Here is a 20,412-nt window from a genome sequence, read left to right on the forward strand (position 1 = left end):
GGATCATCTCCAGATGTCAGAATGTGCACTCATAACATTTATGTGACTTTTCATTCTCGACTAATCTGACAATTATACATTTTGGCTTAATCTATTCATCTTTTAGTTAAAGTCAGAAAATGACGAAAATACTTGTGAATAAAAGTCCCCATACCCAAAGGTGACAACTTTAAATTAATTGTTTTGGACCATAAATTAATAAAATTTGACATCAGAGAAACTGAATTTTTTATTTAATGATCAGGAAAAAAGATTTTCACACATTTTTTTTATTTAATAATCTCTTTTCTACATTATTATAATTATATAATTTTTTGCTTCAAAAGTCTAATCATAGAAATAACAAAACAATGATAGAACTTTGCTCATGGACATCACCCTTGCTCTACAATGGGAGGGTCAGTCTGGACAGTTATTATTCTTATTAATAAATGTCAGAAATAATGGAGAAAAAAACTTAAATAAAGTTCATGCCCTCAAACTTGACAAATTTTTTAATTTTGGCCAAACTTATTTTCATTATTGTCTGAGAAGCAGAATCTTGGTCTAAAAATGTAATCATCAAAATAATGCTTCATAATTTTCAGACACACAATTCATCATCTATTCTGTACATTATTAATTTTCACATATTATTCTCACTGTTAATAAACAATATGTCCTTTGTTTTGAACTCTATAAAAGTCTGAAAACAGATCATAATAAACTTGGCTGGTGCCCTCCCCCCCGTCTCGGGGCTTTCCGTCCCCTGACGGAGGAGAGGAAAGGGTTAACACCGTCACCAGCAGCTGCCCCTCCCCTCCCCACCACAGCCTCGTCCAGTTACTGGGAGATGGAGACGGCGGCCGAGCGCTCGAACCTACCTGCGCAGCACATGCGGCTGTACAGATGCGCGCCCACTTCGCCACAGCTCATTTCGTGGATGTAGTTAAACCGTCGGTACTGCATCTCCCACTCCGGTCGCCCGACCCAGGACGTTACCGGGTCGGCACCAGCGTGCGTCCTCTCCCCCACTCCGGCCATCCCGGTGTGCGTCTGTGCCGCGCGTAAAAGCCACCGCGCGCCAGACTCGACTCGAAAACCGCCCCCTGGACTCGCGTGTTTCTCCTGAGAGGAACCAGCCCTCAGAACTTCCCCCTCTCCTCTATCCGAGCCACATGGAGCAGAAGAAGAAAACACGGGGTCGTGTCCGATTGCAGAAACGTTGTCACAAGCCCAACCCCCTTTTGTGTTGTTGTGTGGATCTGCTCCTGTGTCGTCCTCCACCGCTGTTCGCTCCGTGCGTAAAAATGATTTGTGCCATTACAGCGCACAAGGGAGGGACGTCCCCGAAATACTCACACCGCGGGGGGAGCACAACTTAACGGTGCACGCCATGTCTCTATTTCTGCTGTGCCTCTCCCAGGATTACACAACGCCCCAGGCCCCTTAACGCAAAGCAGAACCACTCCAGTTGGAGATGTGGTTATTATCCAACTGGTTTTCAAACCGTCCCAGAGTCGAGAAGTGAAAGTTCCCAGAGAGAAAGCTCCATAAGTCATCACCTTCCTCCCACATTCTCTCTGTCTGCATGTTTCACATTCATGAGCAGGTGTTGGCTCATTCTCAAGTCAAGACAAAGATCAACAACTTGACAGCAAAGAAGGTTTGATGTCATGGCAGTAAAATGTCATTTATAGCGAGGGAGTGGTTTTTATATACATACCTGCTCCCACAGAGTGGGAACACACAGGTAATGTGTTCGGTGACTGAACAGATCAAGTGTCTGTACATTTCCAGTCAGAAGAACCAGATCCAAAACTTAAAACATACATTGATGGCTGTCGATTTCACAAAAGCACAAAAAGCTGTTTTAGAATTGGTTTAGTGAGAGTAAAGTTGCCAGTTCATCATATCTGCACACACGTACAATACCAGCACATGTTTTTCATTATCGTCTCAGTTGTTTGCCTTTAAATATTTAGCAAACTAAATTGTGGAAAAGTATTTGGGCCAAAAACTGAGAAGCAGGAGAATAAAGTCTCTTCTGAGCAGAATCTCTTCATAGACCTCAATGTGATCATCTTACTGTTCATGTGCTGAAAGAGAAAGAACTGCTCTGTTCTTCAAACTGAAAAACCAATTCATCAATTCATCCACACAAAGAGTCAGAGCCTCAAATATTTGCTTTAGCTCGACTCCTCCGCAGAAGAGAAAAGAATCGAGAAAACTGGTTCAAGCAGTTTGAGCTAAAGTTGATATATATATATATATTGGAAGTTGTTGCCTTGTACATGAGGAGCAGTGATATCTGATCTGTGTAATTATCCGATGACCTTGGTGTCTGTACTGTACTGTGTCTGTACTGCGCCGGATGACAAGCCAGACAAAGAGAGGCGCTCACCACTGATGTGTTTCATGTTACACTCATTATTCTGCAGGGCATGTGGGGACAGGGTGGGCGTTCGGCATTGTTCTCACTATTTGACGAGTCCTTCGACACTGGCATGTTCTTTTTCCACTTTTCACTTAAAGCCAGGGGGGGGGGGGGGTGTGCGGCCCTCCCTCCTCCAGTCTGTCATTACGGCCACAGGGAAAGTAGTCAGGAAAGTGAGTCACAGCTGAAACCCAGTCCTGCAGCGCGTTGTTTGAGGCATGTGTGGTTTACATTCAAACTGGAGGAGCACGGACACTGGTGCAGACTGGTGCAGACTGGTGCAGACTGGTGCAGACTGGTGCAGACTGGGGCGCGGCTTCTGAGACGGATCGGAGATAATCAGCGTTAATGCCTCTGCTGTGAAGTCTGAGTCTTCACGGAAGACAAGAGCAGGACGGGGATCTGCCAGGGACACGAAGCGGGACCACGTCCCCCAGCGCTCGGGGTCCACAGCCGGAAGTCGGAGCTGTTTGTGGTTTATAATCACTTTGTGTAAATGGCTCTTTATCAGTGCGCCCACACACAGATCAGATTCCTTTTAAAAGGTCCAAAGGATCTGCGTTAATCCCCCCCCACACGCCAACCTCCTCCCCCAGTTTGTTGTGAGCGTATCCAGGAGACACAGTCCCATCGTCCCCAGTGTCGAGTTCACGACCATCAGCCCGACCACATGTGTGGCGCTCCGGAGCTTTTTATAAACCTGGCTCTGGGTTAAAGTCTCTTTTTAAACCTGCCTCCACCTTCCCAGTGTGTGAAAGGCACCTTGCTCCACCAGACCTCCACCTCCACCTCCACACCACCCGTCCAGCATGTGACTCGGCAGATGTGAGGTTGGAAATGGACCTGGAATGTAAACAATGACCGCACTTCAACACAAAATATGGCGACGCCTCCTTCCTGTGTTTAGAATCACTTTCTGAAGAGGAGAGGGAACCCGAGCGCTGCTGATGAAGAGGAGGGTGGACTCTGTGTCCGCACTGCGGCACCAACACAGCAGGAAGCAGAACTCCTCAGATGCTAAAGGGCTGATTATTGACAGTAGAGCTGACACGAGGTTTGCACTGTTTGCCCTCGATTTGCCAGTCAAACAAGTCCCAGAGGAAACGTTTACACAACACACACAGAGTCAGGGTGACCAGGTGGACGTCTGAGTGAAATCTCTTTGTTTCATTGGTTCTCTGTTTTTCAGCTGGAGAAAGTTTCTTCTTCTGCTGACCTGACTTTGAAAGTCACACAACCTGTCATAACAAACTCAGACATGTCACTGCTGTGAAAAGCTCTTATCTGCTCAGGGTGTGTCTCCCCCCCCCCCCCCCCCCTCCACTCCCTGGAGACTTCATAACACCAGGTAGACGACTGGGAGAGATAACGTTAAAGTGCAGCTCCGGATTTACCTTCAGCAAAACAACACATTGATAGATGGAGTTTCTTCATTCTGGCTACTTCCACATTAATACGTTTTCATTTATCAACTCGGTGACAGAGACGTCTGAGGTCTGAGACTGAGAATGTTGGAAACGCTGCTGGTCCCGTTTCAATTTGAAAACTCCGGGGCTGTGTTTTAGTCTGGACGAGCAGAAACTGAGACGTTTGGGAACAATGGCGTAGAAACGACTTCTTGCTCTTCGGGTCTTTTCAGTCGTAACAAAGCCTTCACTGATTTGTCAGATTCCTGTCAATCAACCAGCTTTAGCCTCGGGAGCCGGTCAAGACCTAAACGAGCAGCCTCTATAAGCTATTATTATTGTTTTCAGGCGAGTTAATATGGATATAATACTGAAGCCTTAACAACATTCTAACTACCGGCTCCATGCTGGTTTAAATGTGGCTCCAGGGTAATTCATAGTTACATGGAAGCTTCATTGTCTATTGTGGATTCACCGAGACAAACCGGTTCCTCGGAGGAAAAACAAGTTTCCTTTATCGGCACCTGCAGGCTGACAGTCACCGATCATTTGCCTGAAGGCGTGTGGCCGCCGGCCGCCACGTGACGAGCTGTGTCAACACACAACAGAGCCCTAACCCTAACCCTAACCCGGGGAAGGTGTGTCTGCTGACATTAAAGAGCCACACATGCCTGAAGCTTCCCTGTAGCCTCGTCACAGGGTCGGACGCTGTAATGCTTTTTCCACTGGCAGCACTTGAAGGGTTTGTAACCTTTTTAAAGACTGAAGAGGAAACCGGCAGAACAAGCCCATTAACAACACAGGATTAACCAAAGCCCGAGATAACACACCCGGAGCAGGGACCTTAAAGAGCCCGAGGACACAAGTCAGGTCTGTGCAGACACACAACCTGGAGGACAGAAACCAGCAGAGGAGCAGAAGTGAGGACTTCTCACAGAGCTCCACTCCACAGTCAGCATCTACAGGGTTAACTCCAACCTCTCCATTCCACAGGAAACTGAGACCAGCGAGGGGGAAGAGGAGGAGGAGGAGTGTTCACCACAGACACACACACACAGGACAAGAGAGACGACGCATGAGGACGGCCGGAGAGAGAGAAACTTCCTTCTCCTCCACGTCTCCCCCCCCCCCTGTCACCTCCTCCTGGAGCCTCCTGCTCTTACCTTGCTTCCGGCGCACTCTCCAGCGCCACGCCACGACCAGGGTGACGATGTGGCCCACGACCACCAGGGCCGGGAACGCACTTCCAGGGGGGCTAGCCGGCATCGGGCCTGGTTACAAAGTGGAGAGTCCCAGGGCTGTGCAGACAGGTGGGCCGGGCCGGGGAGGGGAGGGGTGAAAGGTGAAAGGGGGAGTGGACGTGGGAGGGCTGGGCTGGGGGGGGCTTGGCTAGGGGGGGGGGGCGGGCAGCGCCTAGGGGTGTGGTGCCATCTCGGACTTTCAGAGGAGCTGGAGCCAAAGTTGTCCGCGACTTTAACGACAGAGAGAGAAGAAGGAAGGCGCACCCCCCCCCCCCTCCCTCCCTCTCCGCCTCCCTTCCCTGTGACTCAGTGCTCTGGCAGAGGTGGCCACTCACTCTCCCTCCCTCCCTCCCTCCCTCACTCCCTCCCTCCCTCCCTCCCCTTTTTCCTCCTGTACTTTTACAATAACTCTCTTTCTTCTGCTCATTTCTCCACTGTTTAACTTTGCACTTATTATTTAAATGGGGTCTAATTCCCCCCCCCCCCCCCACACACACTACTCTGCGGTGGTGAAACAGAAGTTGAGTCCTCCCCCCCGGGGCTCCAGTCATTCTACTGGTTTTGCCTCCGCACTCCTGCTGCTGCCTATCTGCAGGAGTTAATAATATATGAGGACAGTTTGTGTCTCTCACACACACACAAACACACACACACACACACACACACAAACACACACTCGGCTCAGCCCTGATAAGAAGCAAAACTCCTGGAACTTTCCAGCTCGTTCACCCAGTATGAGTTTCTTTTACCCACTGAATCCCAGTGCAGTTATTTTCCATGGTGGTTTTGAGATCATCCAAGGACGATTCCCCCCGTCCTCCTTGTTCCAAAAGTTTTAAACTGAAGCCACAACTCCCCATTTTATTTTTCCGCTCATCAAAAAAAAAAAATCCACCCACTCGCTATCAATTCTTTCCCATAATGCAACTTCGGTATGTTTCCCTAAGAGCTAATTGCTTCCATACTCTTGGACAGCTCCACCGGAGTCTATAAGCTTCCCAGAAACGTATTTAACGAGACACAAGTATTCTTTTACAACCTACTGTTTCATAATCTACAAAATACCAAGTCCTTATTTAACCCTTAAGTCACAAGGGGGGGGGGGGGCATTCTCCCTCTGCACGGGCCCTGTTATTAAGGAGCCCTGAGGGGAAATGTCTCTGTTTGTAACGTGGTTAAAAACAATTTGACTTTTGTAACTGCAAAAAACACACACACACACACACACAGACACACACAACACCTGTTAACATCACTGTTGAGGCATCAAACCCGCGTCGCCGCAGGCAAAACGCCGCCCGCTGCCGCCAGTGTCTGTGTCGTCAGGACATTGTTCCGGGGGGGGGGGGGGGGGGGCCGGTGTCACTTTCAGACGTGTAGCGGTGCAGGAACCCAACACCAGGACCGGTGTCACGATCGCACAACGACGGCAACGTGATGCCAGTCGACAACCCGGCTCCATAATAAAACCACAGAAATAGACACAACCTCGACCTCAAGACACGGCCCACACGAGGGTCATGTTATATACGGAGGAGAATTCAGAGCCTGGGGCCTGCAGGCCGGAGACAGACCAGGCCTGAGTCATAAAACAATGTCAATTATCTTTATATAGCTTTCATCAAAAGCAACATAATACAACACAAGACCAATATATGATATTTATCTCTTAAGGTTTGATGAGGTGCGACATCCTCTAAGAGAAGAAACTCCAATCAGGTGTTTGTCTGTTATCTGTGTCCATAACAGAAGAGTTTAAAACTTCACTCAGGAGATAAGAATAAGTCGTGGAACCGAAAAGAAATAATAATGTGATACCTATCGTGATAATTATCGATATCGAGCCACTGGGGGTTAAACTGTTAACGGACTAACGGAAAACCGTGGTTCAAATCCCTGACGGGTTGATTTGGTTGAGACTAGAACAACACAATGTGGCCGGAGCTAACAACTGTCGACAAATATTATTTAAACAAACTGATATTTTGTGTAAACTCTCAGATATTTAAACATAAAGAGTTTGTTTAACATGTGAACCAGGTCTGTCTCTCTATGGGCTGTACTTACTTGACTCTACTGTGTGTACATGTGTGTGTGTGTTTTTACATTTGTATGAAGTAACTCTGATTTTACCTTTGACACACTTCTGTGAAAACCTTTTTTACTCAGTTGTGTTGTTTGTTGACCTGGGGCTGTTTTGTTCTCACGTGCACATACTTTGTTCTTAATGGTTGTGTAGTTTTTTTAAATGCACAATTAACTTACCTATTTAAAGTTTATTTATTTAAAATCTGCATCATGGGAAGTTTTCATCTGATTCAGTCTTAGGTTGTTTTGTGAATAAAGATGCTGCTTGAATAAAAAACTTGTAGAAATGAGTCATACTCGGTCATTATAATCACGAGACACATTTTTCAAACTATTTCATCTCTTTGACTAATGTGGAACTTTTTTATCTTGATATCATCTTTGGCCGAGTCACATGACTATTCAACAATTTCATGGTTTAGTGTAATGGAAGAAAACGTCTAAGTGCCTCCTCAGAGCCGGTGTCTGGACCGAGAAGCAGAAGTCCACTGGCAGCAGAGGAGAAAGCCTCGTTGTGTCTGGCTCCTGCTGCTCTGAAGTGTTGGCAGCTCGTTTTCTGGGCAAAAAAAAACTTAAATCATCTTGGTCTGAAAATGTCAAACCAATCCCAGAAGTCTCAGCGGCTGGCAGCTCCAACTGGCAAACCAGTTCTGGAGGAGACGGAGCGAGGAGAACAAATCCAGAGGAGCCGGGCAGATGTCTGGAGCAAGCTCGGGGGAGGAGTCGGCCCCCTCCCACTCCCACTCACATGTGTGTGCTCAATGATTCCCATATTGTGATGCATGCTCCACATACCCACACGTATACAATCAGGATTCACACGCACAGTCCAGTCGTTGGGTTAAAAAACCTCTTTGGGTCTCAGATAGAGCCTGAATAATTAATACTAATCCCCCCCCCCCCCCCCCCTAGAGCTGAGGTGATCTGAGGTGAGAGGAGGAATGTTTTGAATCCGCAGTCCTCCACCACGCTGCAGAGGCTGGGAGTGGCACTGTCCTCACAGGGCATGCAAAATGCACCAATCTCAAAAACCCACATCCTGCTGAGGCATCAATAATCTGCCCCCGAGACAGATGGGAAGTCTAAAATGAAAAAATCAAAACCTACCGTGTGGTCGACCCGGACAGAGACAGCAGCACAAGTCCATCTCCCCTCAGTGTCTTCACAACTTTAAGAGGAAGCACTGAACTGCCAGGGAGTCAGATCTGACCCCACGACATTGTGTTCGCATCAAAAAGCGGAGGGGCGTGTTGAAGAGAAAAGCAGGGGAAAAAACAGAAAGAGAGAGAGAGAGAGAGAGAGAGGGAAGCGGAGGCTCGGCTGGGGAGCGAAAGCACGGCGGAGAGAGTTTGATTTAATTTGCTTTTCCTCTGTGGAAACAGCCTCTCATGCCTGGTGGGTTCTGACGAGCGCCACTGGACCACGTCCATGTGCGGCGCTGCAGAAACTCCCCGGGACACACTCACTTCTGAGGGGCAGGATTCAGACAAAGAGAGGAAAACAGGACTTTCTGCCAAAGAGCTACCATAACAAAGACTTTCTCTGTGGAGGCCAATGAAAAAGAAATAGGCTGGAGACTGGGCAGCGTCCCCGTGTCCACAGGATATGGATCATAACGTACGACCACCACACTGTGACTGGTTTACACCCAACACAAGAGGAACAATCAGCTCAAATAATAACACAACTCCGTGATATTATCTGACACGTTAGTCACATCAACACAATCTGCACAGGAGCAGCTTTAAATAAATGGAATGTGCTTCTTTTCTGGCTTCTTTCAAACTCTTTTCATGACTTAAATGTCTCAAAACTATGAACTTTCAAACCCTTGTGATGAGTTAGAACAAACTCTGATAAATGTGTCTTTGATTACTTGACTCATTTATCATGAAAACCCGAGGCACTCCCTGGTAGCAGCTTATCAAACAGGACTTTTCACATGTTCTGAATTGTCTCACAGCAGAGTTGAATGTCCTTGGTTGTTTGTAAATTCCTCAGTTGGACCGTCTCCCCATTAGGACCTTGATAAAGATGCTTTATAAATAAGGAGACTGTTATTGAATTACTGCCAAAGAGGACAAGTTAAATTCTTAAGGAAATAACTGTTTTTTAAAGATAATTTCACTGTGATGCTTCGGTTTGTTTCATAACTTTTCTAGTGGGGGGGAGGGGGGGGGGGGGACGGGGACGTGGGGGAGCCAGTCAGGATCCTTCCTCCAGCTCACACCCCCCAGCCCCCCCATGATTTACCAGCAGGGAACTTGATCCCTAACCCAGCCGGGCAGCGTGGGTGGGATCTGACACAAGGTCATTAGCAGGAAAGTTACACACAATAATCTGCTTCACTGCTTTAATCTCTAGATAAACACGTCTGTGCATCTGGAGTTAATCAGACAAAACTAAAAATATAAAAAAAATATTTAGAGCCTCCAACACATCAGGAACACAGAGCTCTGTCCTGGACCGTTATCTGAGGCTCAGCCAGCGAGACACACCCAAACCTTCTCATCCTCCTCGCCCCCCCACCCGAGAGGAGCCTGAGCCCAGAGCTCTTCTGTGCTGACACCTCATGGTAAGAAGACAGAACTGTTCCCTCAACCAGAGCTTCCTACCTTGGCCGTGCTGGATCAGAGCCTCCATGAAGTCTTTAGAATAACTCACTTCCATCGCAGCTCAACTGGGTTTTTGATCTTGTGTGTCTCGTGTTAAATGTCCGACTGAGCTGTGAGGCAGCAGGTTGGTTTGCTCTGTGTGCTGCTGAGGCTTTTCCATTCAAACAGAAGTGTGGTCTTTATGCTCCCTGCAGGCTGGGCTGAAACACTGGAGGGCAGATGAAAGGTGGCACCGGGCTCTGGTCTGGACGGCTCGGAGCTTCGCCCTCATGGAGGCACGGGCAGGAAAAGCTGAGTGTGGCTTAATTGGACTCACATTTCCCGGCCGCTGCTTAGTCACATCTCAGCCCCGAAGACGGAAAAGTTCTCAGTCAGGATCTGAATGAAGGTTCAAACCTGACAGTTTAATATGAGGACAGACGCACGGATCTTCACCGAGCTGACAGCTCATATTATAAATGTGCTGCATGTTCTGTAACACGGACAAAACAAGGTTCTGCATCCAACAAGCAGGACGTGCATTTAAATAACGTATATTTCACCCAGCAGATGGCAGAATTATCTCCATCTCCCATTTAAATGCAAATATAAATACATCTATTTGTATTTGCCCTGTACGGTATTTCAAAAGATTAAAACATTCACAAATTTAACTAGAGTGTCCTCTAAAGACAATGCACAAACATTAAGGGGAAACACAGTCTAAATCCAGGGAGGCCACAAGTACGACAAACATGTGCAACAATAGTTTTTTCACTGGAAGAGCCGCACAATGCTAAAGGAATGATTGATTCCATTTGGGTAGGCAGCAGTAATGTAGATAAATTTCAACTTTTTTATTTCCTTAAAAAGTTTATGTATGGATCGATCAAAAAATATAAAATATGCAGTAAAAAAAAGCCAAATTCAACAAAGACCTCACGACCAGTCGACCATATTAATATAAATTTAGCTTCACTGAAATATAATGCAAAATAAATCACAACATATTTTGCTACACTACAGAAAACAGAGCCAGCTGTAAACGAGCTGATGGATTCCAGAGGCTGCACATTGAACAGATCTCTGTATCTGGACTGAGATGAAGCAGATCGTCCAAACAGACATGATCTGGCTGAACCGACCACGTGTTCATAGCGTGTGTAACATAATGATCTGTATGTTAAGCTACTGAAGTCGTCAGAAACTGTCAAAGTCACGACTGGGATGCCTGAGTGCTGGTGTATATTTGGTTTGGCGACTGGGAGAGAACCGACGAGTCCAAAAATCTTCAACCAGCCAACTCAGCAATCCTTCAATGGAAAAGCCATCGAGTCATTTCTTTCCTCTGAGAGGAGACAACTGTTTCTGTGTTCGAGTCTCTGTTGCTCAACCTCCGCTGAAACCGAGCGACACTGGAAAGCTAGAGGAGTCTGGGAGGGCCACGCCCATCGGGGGGGGGGGGGGGGGGGTGAAACTACAACCAGGAGATCTGGAATCTGTTTGCAGGGGACGGTTGCGCTGACAGCTGCACCCTTTAACTTTAATATCAGGATTAAATCCAACATGTGTTTCTCAAATGTGGGAAAAACATCTGGTGTCGCTCGTCTGTTTCTATCTGACACGGCTGCAGTAATTCATCCCACATCACATTTTTAAATCCTCCAAACTAAAATCACCTCTGGCCTGTTTACTCGTCGCTCCCTTTGTCAACAGGATGAATGTGTGAAGCAGATTCCTTCTCTGGTGGGAGCAGTATTTTATAAGAGATAGGAGGAAGAGGAAGAGGAGGAGGAGGATGAGGAGGAGGAGGAGCAGCACCCAGAGGAGGCCAGAGGTTGGGTACAACTCCTGCGTGTCTGGGTTAAAGGGGATTCAAGTAAATAATTCATAGTTTAATTTGTTCTTTCGACTGCATCACACCCGTGTACCAATACAGTCAGATCATAGTGTGTATATAAAGATGGACGACATGCTAGGTCTCCAAAAGTGAAGCCAAAACGTCTTTATCGCCACCTGCTAGCTGGCCAGCATATAGGTCATAAACCCCGCCTCCTTCAAGGCTCCAAGCAGCACAAGATGGTTTGTATCTGAGGTATTTTAGCTAAATTTCTTGGTCGTCATAGAAAGTCCATCTTGTTTTTATCAGGTTATAAATAGGATGTATTTGAAAGTGCTTTAACTTTCTCTCTGTGATTGACAGCCTGTCGGATCGCCCCACCCTCCTGCGGCCCGGAAAATCACTTCTGCACCGGGCGAGGCTCGGTGGCAGATCTCACCAGCACAACAATGTGCTGCCAGTTCCCTGGTATGTTCACGACCTGTCATGATAGCAGTGGAAATGATCAACTGCAGCGGTGAGAGGAGATTATCTGGGAATCACAAATCATCAACATGGCTGAACTCCTGCCTGTGTAGCAATAACGTCTTGATGTTTGACTCCAGATGAAATCACATGTGGGAGAACAGAACTTCTCTCGCAACAAAAGAATCCAGTGTTTTTATTATTTTTATATATTCATGTGAAACCTTGATGTCTGTGTTGCGCTGGTTCTCTGGCTGCAGAGAAGTTATCAGCATGTGCTCTCCATTACCTGTCCTGTGGCTCCTCATCAAACCAGGAGCAGCCGCAGCAACAGACGATTGTTAGAGGCTTTCTCCAAAACACAACGAGATGTGAAACAACGTGAACCTGCAGAGAAACATTTCTACAAAGAGTCCGGGGCCTCGAATCAGCCTTAGTTATTCTGATCATCTCCCCTGTGACCGTGAGTCTCCATGAATCACAGCCTGCTTCCTCAGCCTTTGCCCGGATATAAACAAAATGAGTTGTGTGTTTGTGTGTGTGTGTGTGTGTCCCTCTGTGAGCCGCGATGAAAGCTCATCTCCACGGTGGAGGTGACAGAGGCTGAGGGAATGTGCACAACCCAAGGTGATGGTGGCTGCTGTTACACAAACCCATTCAACTCTGCTGGCAGATGAAGTGTTCCCTGAATTCCAGGACCTACTTTTATAGAACGTAATTTAAGCTAAATGGTCGTCTTCCAAACTGTTAAACGCAACTCTGCGTTTTTGGAAACAAGGCGTCGGGGGGGGGTATTGCTTTAGCACAAACACACACATGGTGATAAACTCTCACACGCAAACATCCAAAATGTGGCTCAATACACAACTGAAGCCAGGATTCAATGCAGCTCTGGCTCTGTGGTGGGAACTCCTCTGAGTGCATGGACACATGCATTTTACTGAAGGCCATATTTTCTTTTATAGCAGAATTACGCAAGAACTACTGAATGGAATCCATGAAACTTCGGCCAGGAGAGAAGACTAAGCATTGATCTGCAATGAGGATTATTTTGTCTCTTTCTTTAACCGTGCCACACAGGGCCGAGGACAGAGGTGCAGTCTGGACTCAACTGACAGACACATTCTAATTTTAATCTGCAACACTAATGAGATGATTTTAACTTTGGGCTTTAGGGAGATTTGTCACAAACTCAATATTTAAAGTATTAAAGTTGGACCTGATGAAGTAAAGCAGCACAAAGGGACAAAAGTTCCAGTTGCACAAACCACTCAGCCGACAAAAAGGTTCAATATAAAATCCCTGAGCTGTCCTGAGATGAAATGGCCGACACTCTAATGGATCCCCCCCCCCCCTCCCCCTCCCCCGAGGCTGCTCACCATGATTCGGAAAAACCAAATATAAAAGCTGTTATATGAGAAAAGCAGCCGCAGCATCCAATAGAACAAGAGTTCTAAAATGCTGCTCGGATTAAAATGCAATAGAACCTATTTTGGTCCCGAAAGGTTCCGGGATCTAAAATGGCTGCTGTCTCCCTCCACTTTGCTATTTGCCGGTTTGGCCAAATCAGATCAGAGGGGCATCATCATGTGATAAAGAGGAACCACGCCTTGGCAACAGAAGAGGAAGAGGAAGATGATGGTTATTGTTTGAGAGTGACTCATCAGAAAACCAGCGGCAGGGTGGGGCCGGCCCGGAATGCCCTGTAACCATCGTCACATGACACATCATAGAAATATGAGTATTAAGATCAGTGGTCAGAGGATCCTATCCTCTCTCCTGGCAACACACTAAACACAGAGAAGCTTCCAGGAAGTGAGAGTCACTCTGCGGTTCATCACCACACAAACACAACCGACCTCCAAAACTCCGAAAAGCATTTTTATCACAGTGATTATATAATTTTTCATATTTATGGTGAAGAAGCAACGTGACCCGGACTGACCTTCAGAGCCTCTCAGACAGTAAAAGCATGATGAAGAGATGACAGGCGGATTTTAACATTTTTTCTGAACCCATCACTGAGCGTGAGAACTTCAACCTGCACAGTTAAAAAGATAAATCCCAAAGAATCTGCTGCTGATCTGTATGAAAACAAACGACTTCTGCATTCACCTTGTTTTGTGATTTCTTGGCAAAGGAAGGATTGTTGACAACATACTGAACATTCCAGTCCACAGCAGATAAAGGGGAATATGCTGCGGGAGTGGTGTGAGGAATTTATATGAATGTTTTGGTTTTAATACGCTTAAATCCACACCCCAAAAAACTCTGTATCACATCAGATTCACGGCTGAAACCTTATTAAATCTTTATTTTCCTCTAAGAAATACAACACAAATCAAATCAGCTATTTCTTAGCCTCATCTATTTAAGCCTGGACTACTGTAATGCACTTTTTACACAAAACAAATCTTTACTGGCTGATAACTAAGAGGTGTCCAGGTTTTTGCCTTCAGGACCCCGAGGCCCTGCAGCTCCGAGTGTTTAAACCCGTGTTGTGGTTAAGACACGTTTTCAACATCCTCTTATAAATAATAATACATTTATTTTGTAAAGCCCTTGGAATCCTTTTAGATAAGTGCTATAGAAATAAAGTTTTACTATCATTATTTTTATAATTGTTATAATTATCTGTAAACTACAATCTTATGCTGCAGATATTATAGAGATTATGTCTAAAGATACAATTAAGTCTTGCAATAAAAAGTAATTCGTGCCGTTTTATCCAATCCACACGTGCACAGAGATATTAGTGGGATGTCAAAGTTTGACTCTGATCCAAATCTTTACTCCATCATATCATTATCCTCCCGCCCCCGGAGGTAAAAGAGAAACGAGTGTATGAACTCTTCTTTTCTCCGGCTCCTCTCAAACGGCTGAGATCCCCTCGCTCCTCTCGTAGGAACCCAGATGAACGTCCTCGTCTGAGCTTCCATCGGCCCCAGTGTCTGACAGCAGCTCACATAATCACACCGGAGTGACTTCTCCTCCTTCAGTGAGCCAGCTCCTCTGTGGGGGAGTCAGTGAGTCAGTGAGTCAGTGACGGCTCATTAAAGTTTCCTAACTGTCAGACCTAACTCACTGTCCTCACACTCACTCACTATCTACCAGATGAATAGGAAACTCAGTCCAGTGTGAGGTCGTTTCTCCAGCGTGGTGCAACAACAGAGTGTTCCTCTGCCAGAGAACAACAGTTAGAGGCACTTTGGAGAAAGTCCTGGATGAAAGCCGGGTTCAGGAAAGACCCCGGGGCCACTTTGTCAGAGTGATGGACGTCGGGGGCCGTGAGCAGGGTCCTGTAAATCACTTTGCCCTCCTCGTCAACCCGACGCTCACACTGTGAAAGAGCTTTAAAATAAACCCTCTGACGACCGGTCGTGAATCTCCTCCGGCCTCTTCCACATCACACTTTTTACCACCGTGAGAGAAAAATGCACAAGGACAACGACCAAGTGTCCCGAGCAGTTTCTGTCTTTTTTCCCACACGGCGTCTCTTCTGTTTGCGGCGAGGCCCGAGGAACAAACTGCTCCTACAGCTTTTATAACTTCATATAACTTCAGGCTGAGGAAACTCTGGAAACGGCACAAGGGGCGAGCGAGGGCTTAGGAACTTACAATTACTGACAAACCTAAATGTCACTGGGAGGGTTTAAAACCAGTATAAGAGTATGCTGCTGGAATATAACCACTGGTTAGATTGGAAAAGTATAGAATACAATGTAAAGACAGAGCTACAGATGAGGACGTTCTTCGGTTAATTTAGAAACTCTGAAAATATGTTTGTGTTTGTGTGTATATGTGTGTTCTTAGACTTAACAACAATTTCTTCCTACGTTTTGAGCCCTGCATGCTGACAAACACCTCATCACTGAAACACAGTGCATCATGGGATAGGTTAGGAAGAACCCTTTGAATTGGGACGGTCTCATCAAACCACTAGGACACAATCGGTCTTCAAATGCAGCCTCGGAAGGATTTCTGCTCCCGACCTCCAGAAGCCCAGACGCAGCCTCGAGCTCCAGATCACATCCCTTTGATTCACTTGTTGTTGCTTCAGAGCAAAGACCGATTAGGACGACAAACATCCCACAGCCGCTGATGCCACAGACAACAGTAGCCCAGTATCACCAGTTGATATCATTACTGTGTCAGATAAGAGGCGGCATTCATTTCAATTCAGGTCAAACACAAAGCCGAGGAGTGGTGTGTGTCATCAGAATGGATTGGGATCAAACGGGGACACGGCTGTGGAGGAAAACCACTGGAACCACTGGATTCACTGGAAGCACACGACTCAACAATAAAACAAAGAGAGGAAGAGCAGCAGGCGGCCGCTCTGTTCAGACCCGGTTTTAAAAACACAGAACGTGTCCTGTGACCACATGTGATCGGATCTCACTCTGCCGCTCTACATGCAAATGATCCTGTGCGTCATTTCTGTTCATGAAGACAGAATGAGGATGATTGTGTTTGTGAACAAAATAACTATGAATACTAATTTATAGAAATATGATTCGATTATATTTAGTTAATTGTCCAGATGATAAACTTTTGGAGGTGTGCGTATGTGTGTGTGTGTGTGTGTCAGGATGAGCTATATGAATCCCATGTGCAAGAAGAGTATGAATCATTATGTTTGGCTCAGTCTTGATATTGTGGCCGTAAAGAAAATGAATTTGACCAGTTTGTGAAACTGCAGCAGGTCACTGGTCCGTCACATGAAGCCCAGGACACATGTGAGTTCCCACCACCTCTGAAAGTGTGCTCGGATCTCAGGACTCTGAACTCAGGCTAGACCACCTCAGGACGGAGGTTACAACCAGGTCTGAACCGGGTCTGAACCCTCAGGGGAAGCTCACCCTCTCTTGTGGCACCTGACGGCCTCAGCTGGACCTCATCGACTCAAACCCACAAACAGAACTGACGTCACCAACAGCCACTTACCTGGAAGGAAAAAGCACAAGAGAAAAGAAATAACAGTTAGTGAAGATGTAGTTTGTTCCAAAAACATTTAAAAAACAGGCTTTACAATTTAATTGGCAGTAAAAATGGAGAGAACAACATTTAAAAACCTGGAGCAAAGTTAATGCACAAACAAGAACAGCAGCTATTGTTAATGGATTGAACAGAACAGGAGTCATTTGAGAAAATTCCTCTAATTTTATTTAATTTGTCGACCGCAGGACCTTTTAAAGAATTTAATAAAGTTAAAAAAAAAGTCCAGTTTAATGATAAAAACTGTGGAAATAACTTTTCTGCTCAGTCGATCTCATCAAGACTCAATTCTGCTCTTTTCTAACACTTCACTACCAGTGCCACCTACTGGTCACTTCAGGGAGAGCTCCAACTGAAGCTGGTTTTAAACTTTCAGGTGATTTAAGAATCCCCTGATTCCTCCTGACCAAACCAACGTGTGATCACATCTCAGCAGGACGACGATTACCGAGGATGTGTCGAATTAGGGAGACGCTCACCCTCCTTTATTACAGGAAACCTGAGGTTAATGACATCATGTGATCACATCAGTCCGGAGGCGAGGGACTCATCCAGCAGCCTGAGTGACAGCCTCCCTGACAGGATTACACCGACTGACAAACACACACCCGAAGCCAAACAGACGTTCACAGACTGAACTCTTCATCACATTAAAAACTCCTCATCACACATCAATCAGGAGGAACTGTGGTGGTTATCAGCTAATCATCTTTTGTTCTGTAAATATATTTCCTGCCTCCTGCTGCACATACGTCTGTTCACTCTGTGTTTGTTGTGATTTTGGTCTTAATTAACTCCTGGGTGCTTATAAGTGGCTCTTAATCTGCTAAATGCTACTTGCTAACGTAATCCTGCAGGACGTGAGGACATGAGGACGTGAGGACATGAGGACGTGAGGACGTGAGGACATGAGGACGTGAGGACATGAGGACATGAGGACATGATGACATGAGGACATGAGGACATGAGGACGTGATGACATGAGGACATGAGGTCGTCTGCTGGGGCTGAAAACAACACTGATAACACAAGTGAACCAAAACATTCAAATTCCACCAAAACAATGACTTACACACATTCATTTCACACAAGCAGCCACGTGATCCAGAGCTAATTTAGAAATAAAGACTCAATCAGTATCAGGGGGACGTTTGTGTCTCTGCATGGGGGGTTGAACCCACTTTGACTGGTCCCATCTGGAGGGAGTGGGAAGCAGCAGGTGAGGAATGTGAAGCTCAGTCATCGACCGACTCCTGCAGCTCAAATAGCAGCTGAAGCATCTGAGAGCTACTGGATATGATCTGCTGCTGCTGCTGCTCAGACTGGGAGAGCGACACATGAGCCGTTCATCTCCCAGCAGGAAATATAGACACAGGATGTGTGCATCAGACACACACATACACACACACACAGACAGACAGACACACACACCAGATGAATGACGACACTTGATACTTTACTGAAGAGAAAAACAACCCACAAACATGTAGATTTCACAAACCTACAGTTTATAATACATTCATTCATTCATTTATTTGCTTTATCAGTATCTGCATTGGCATCCATTACAGACTCCTGGTTTACACGTGTCTCACTGATCACTTATAATGTGAATATGTTTTGCAGTGTCTTTACATTAAAAGTAAAATATACTTAAAAATAAAGTTTTTTTTCCTACAATATGAAATAAGAGGTGAAGCTGCTTTGCTTCTCTGCTTAATGAAAAACCTCTGAGGTGTCAAGTGCACCGACCTTAGACCTCAGCTGCTTTAGAACTCAGCTGAAAAGGTCACGACACGTTTCATCTCACCAGCACACAACCTTCAGACAGCAGCCAGTGTTTTGGTGTAAACAGTCTGATGAGGGCTAAACAGAAAAACCCTGGAGTGGGGGGGGGAGGAGAACTCCAAACACACAATTAATAACAGATTTACACAAAGGCTGAAGGTTAACGGGGTTCGACTTTGTTTTCATGTTGTTCTGCTGTTTGTGTAACTTTTATTTGTTTACGATGGAGACCTGAGTTCATCAGCAGCAGAAGAAGTGTCAGTGAAACCGAATCGAAGCAAAAGGCCGATACAAAGGAAACTAAATGAAGAATCTGACCGGCAGCAGTGAAGTGTAACTTTTCCCATCTGCTTGTTGAGTGTAATGTCGCACGTGGTGATGAAATATTCATATCCGGGTCCAAAATAGAACAATCCAGCATCTGAGATCCACAGTTACAGCAAGAGACACATCACTGTGGCATCTTGAAAACACCAGAGCTTTGACCAGTCGCACTAAATTACACATTCTCAGATATTAATCTCCTTAATTTGCACGAGTTCTTTCATCAACATCCAAGAAGTAATATCTGAGAAATCCTTGGAAAAGCCTGATCTCACTATGTTAAAGAAACCAAAGTGTAAATGGTTCTTTATTGGCTCATGTTCCCTCCTTCCACAAAGTTTTGAAGAAACAGGTTGAGTATTTTTTGCATAATCCTGCTGACAAGCAAGAAAACAAACAAACAAACAAACAAACAGGGGAGCACACAGAACCAGAAGCAGAGTTTCATCATCCTCTGCCAGTGAAAATACTTCTGATCCAAATGTTCCGCAGCCAAATGCAGCTTCTTGGAGGTTTTCCCAATTCTTCCTAAAAGCTTTTTCAGAAAAGTGCAGCAGCCTGAAAGGAGCTCAGTCTATCTGGGTCAGGTCCCTGAGCAGGAACATGAAGTTCACGTCAGTCAGCGACATGTCACAGATCAACGGAGGCTTCACATGTCTCAACACGTACAGGAGGAGGCCCCCCTGCTCCAGAGCTGATTCTGCACCGAGTGCCTGAACATGGCTGACGAGTGGGACAATGGGATCAGTGGTGTCGAGGTGACGACGGGCTTACAAATGAACTGAGGCCCGATGTATTAAGTGACTCCATTGGGAGCGTTCAGTGAAGCGAGGGAGCTTTTGTCTCTGCAGCCCAGAGGAAAACATTCTCAGCCTCTCCGAGTGGGCAGGACTCCTTCAGATCCAGGATCAGTCAGACGCTGTTCCGACCTGTGACCACTTTCTGTCCCGGCCAGAATCCTCCAGACAAATCAGAGGTGCTTTTTTTAAAAAAGGGCTCTGAGTCAATTTCATTGCTCTCTGCAGATTTAAAGCTTTCTGTCCGTATAGATGTCCTCAGGCCGCTTTAATCCTTTCCTTTGCAGTTCAGATGGAGAACATTGATACAGAGAAGATGAGTGTGAAAGCAGCTTCTCTCCATGGCCTGAAGACATGAATCTACACCCCCCATGCAGACTGGGATACCTGCAGGTGGCACAGTGGAATAACTGAAGATGCCGGTTGGATACAGACTAATTAAGGGAATGCAAATG

The 20,412-nt window shown here is 46.0% G+C and overlaps 1 protein-coding gene across 4 annotated transcripts in view; it reads right to left on the reverse strand.

Annotated features, from left to right (window-relative positions):
* The window catches only part of pleca (plectin a), a 69,845-nt gene that overhangs the window by 37,279 nt on the left and 12,154 nt on the right, over nt 1–20,412 (reverse strand). Inside the window, exon 1 of one of the 4 annotated variants that reach the window (XM_053447532.1) lies at nt 8,259–8,526. The exons of 2 other annotated variants lie outside the window; for them this stretch is intronic. In XM_053447532.1, coding sequence (XP_053303507.1) covers nt 8,259–8,298 — 40 coding nt within the window. In that variant the 5' untranslated portion in view covers nt 8,299–8,526. Of the gene's footprint in view, nt 1–863; nt 1,039–8,258; nt 8,527–20,412 lie in introns of those variants that run through there. One more of the 4 variants, XM_053447528.1, reaches the window with a different exon arrangement.

This window comes from Pleuronectes platessa, chromosome 18, assembly GCF_947347685.1.
Source record: "Pleuronectes platessa chromosome 18, fPlePla1.1, whole genome shotgun sequence".
Taxonomy (NCBI): Eukaryota; Metazoa; Chordata; class Actinopteri; order Pleuronectiformes; family Pleuronectidae; genus Pleuronectes; species Pleuronectes platessa.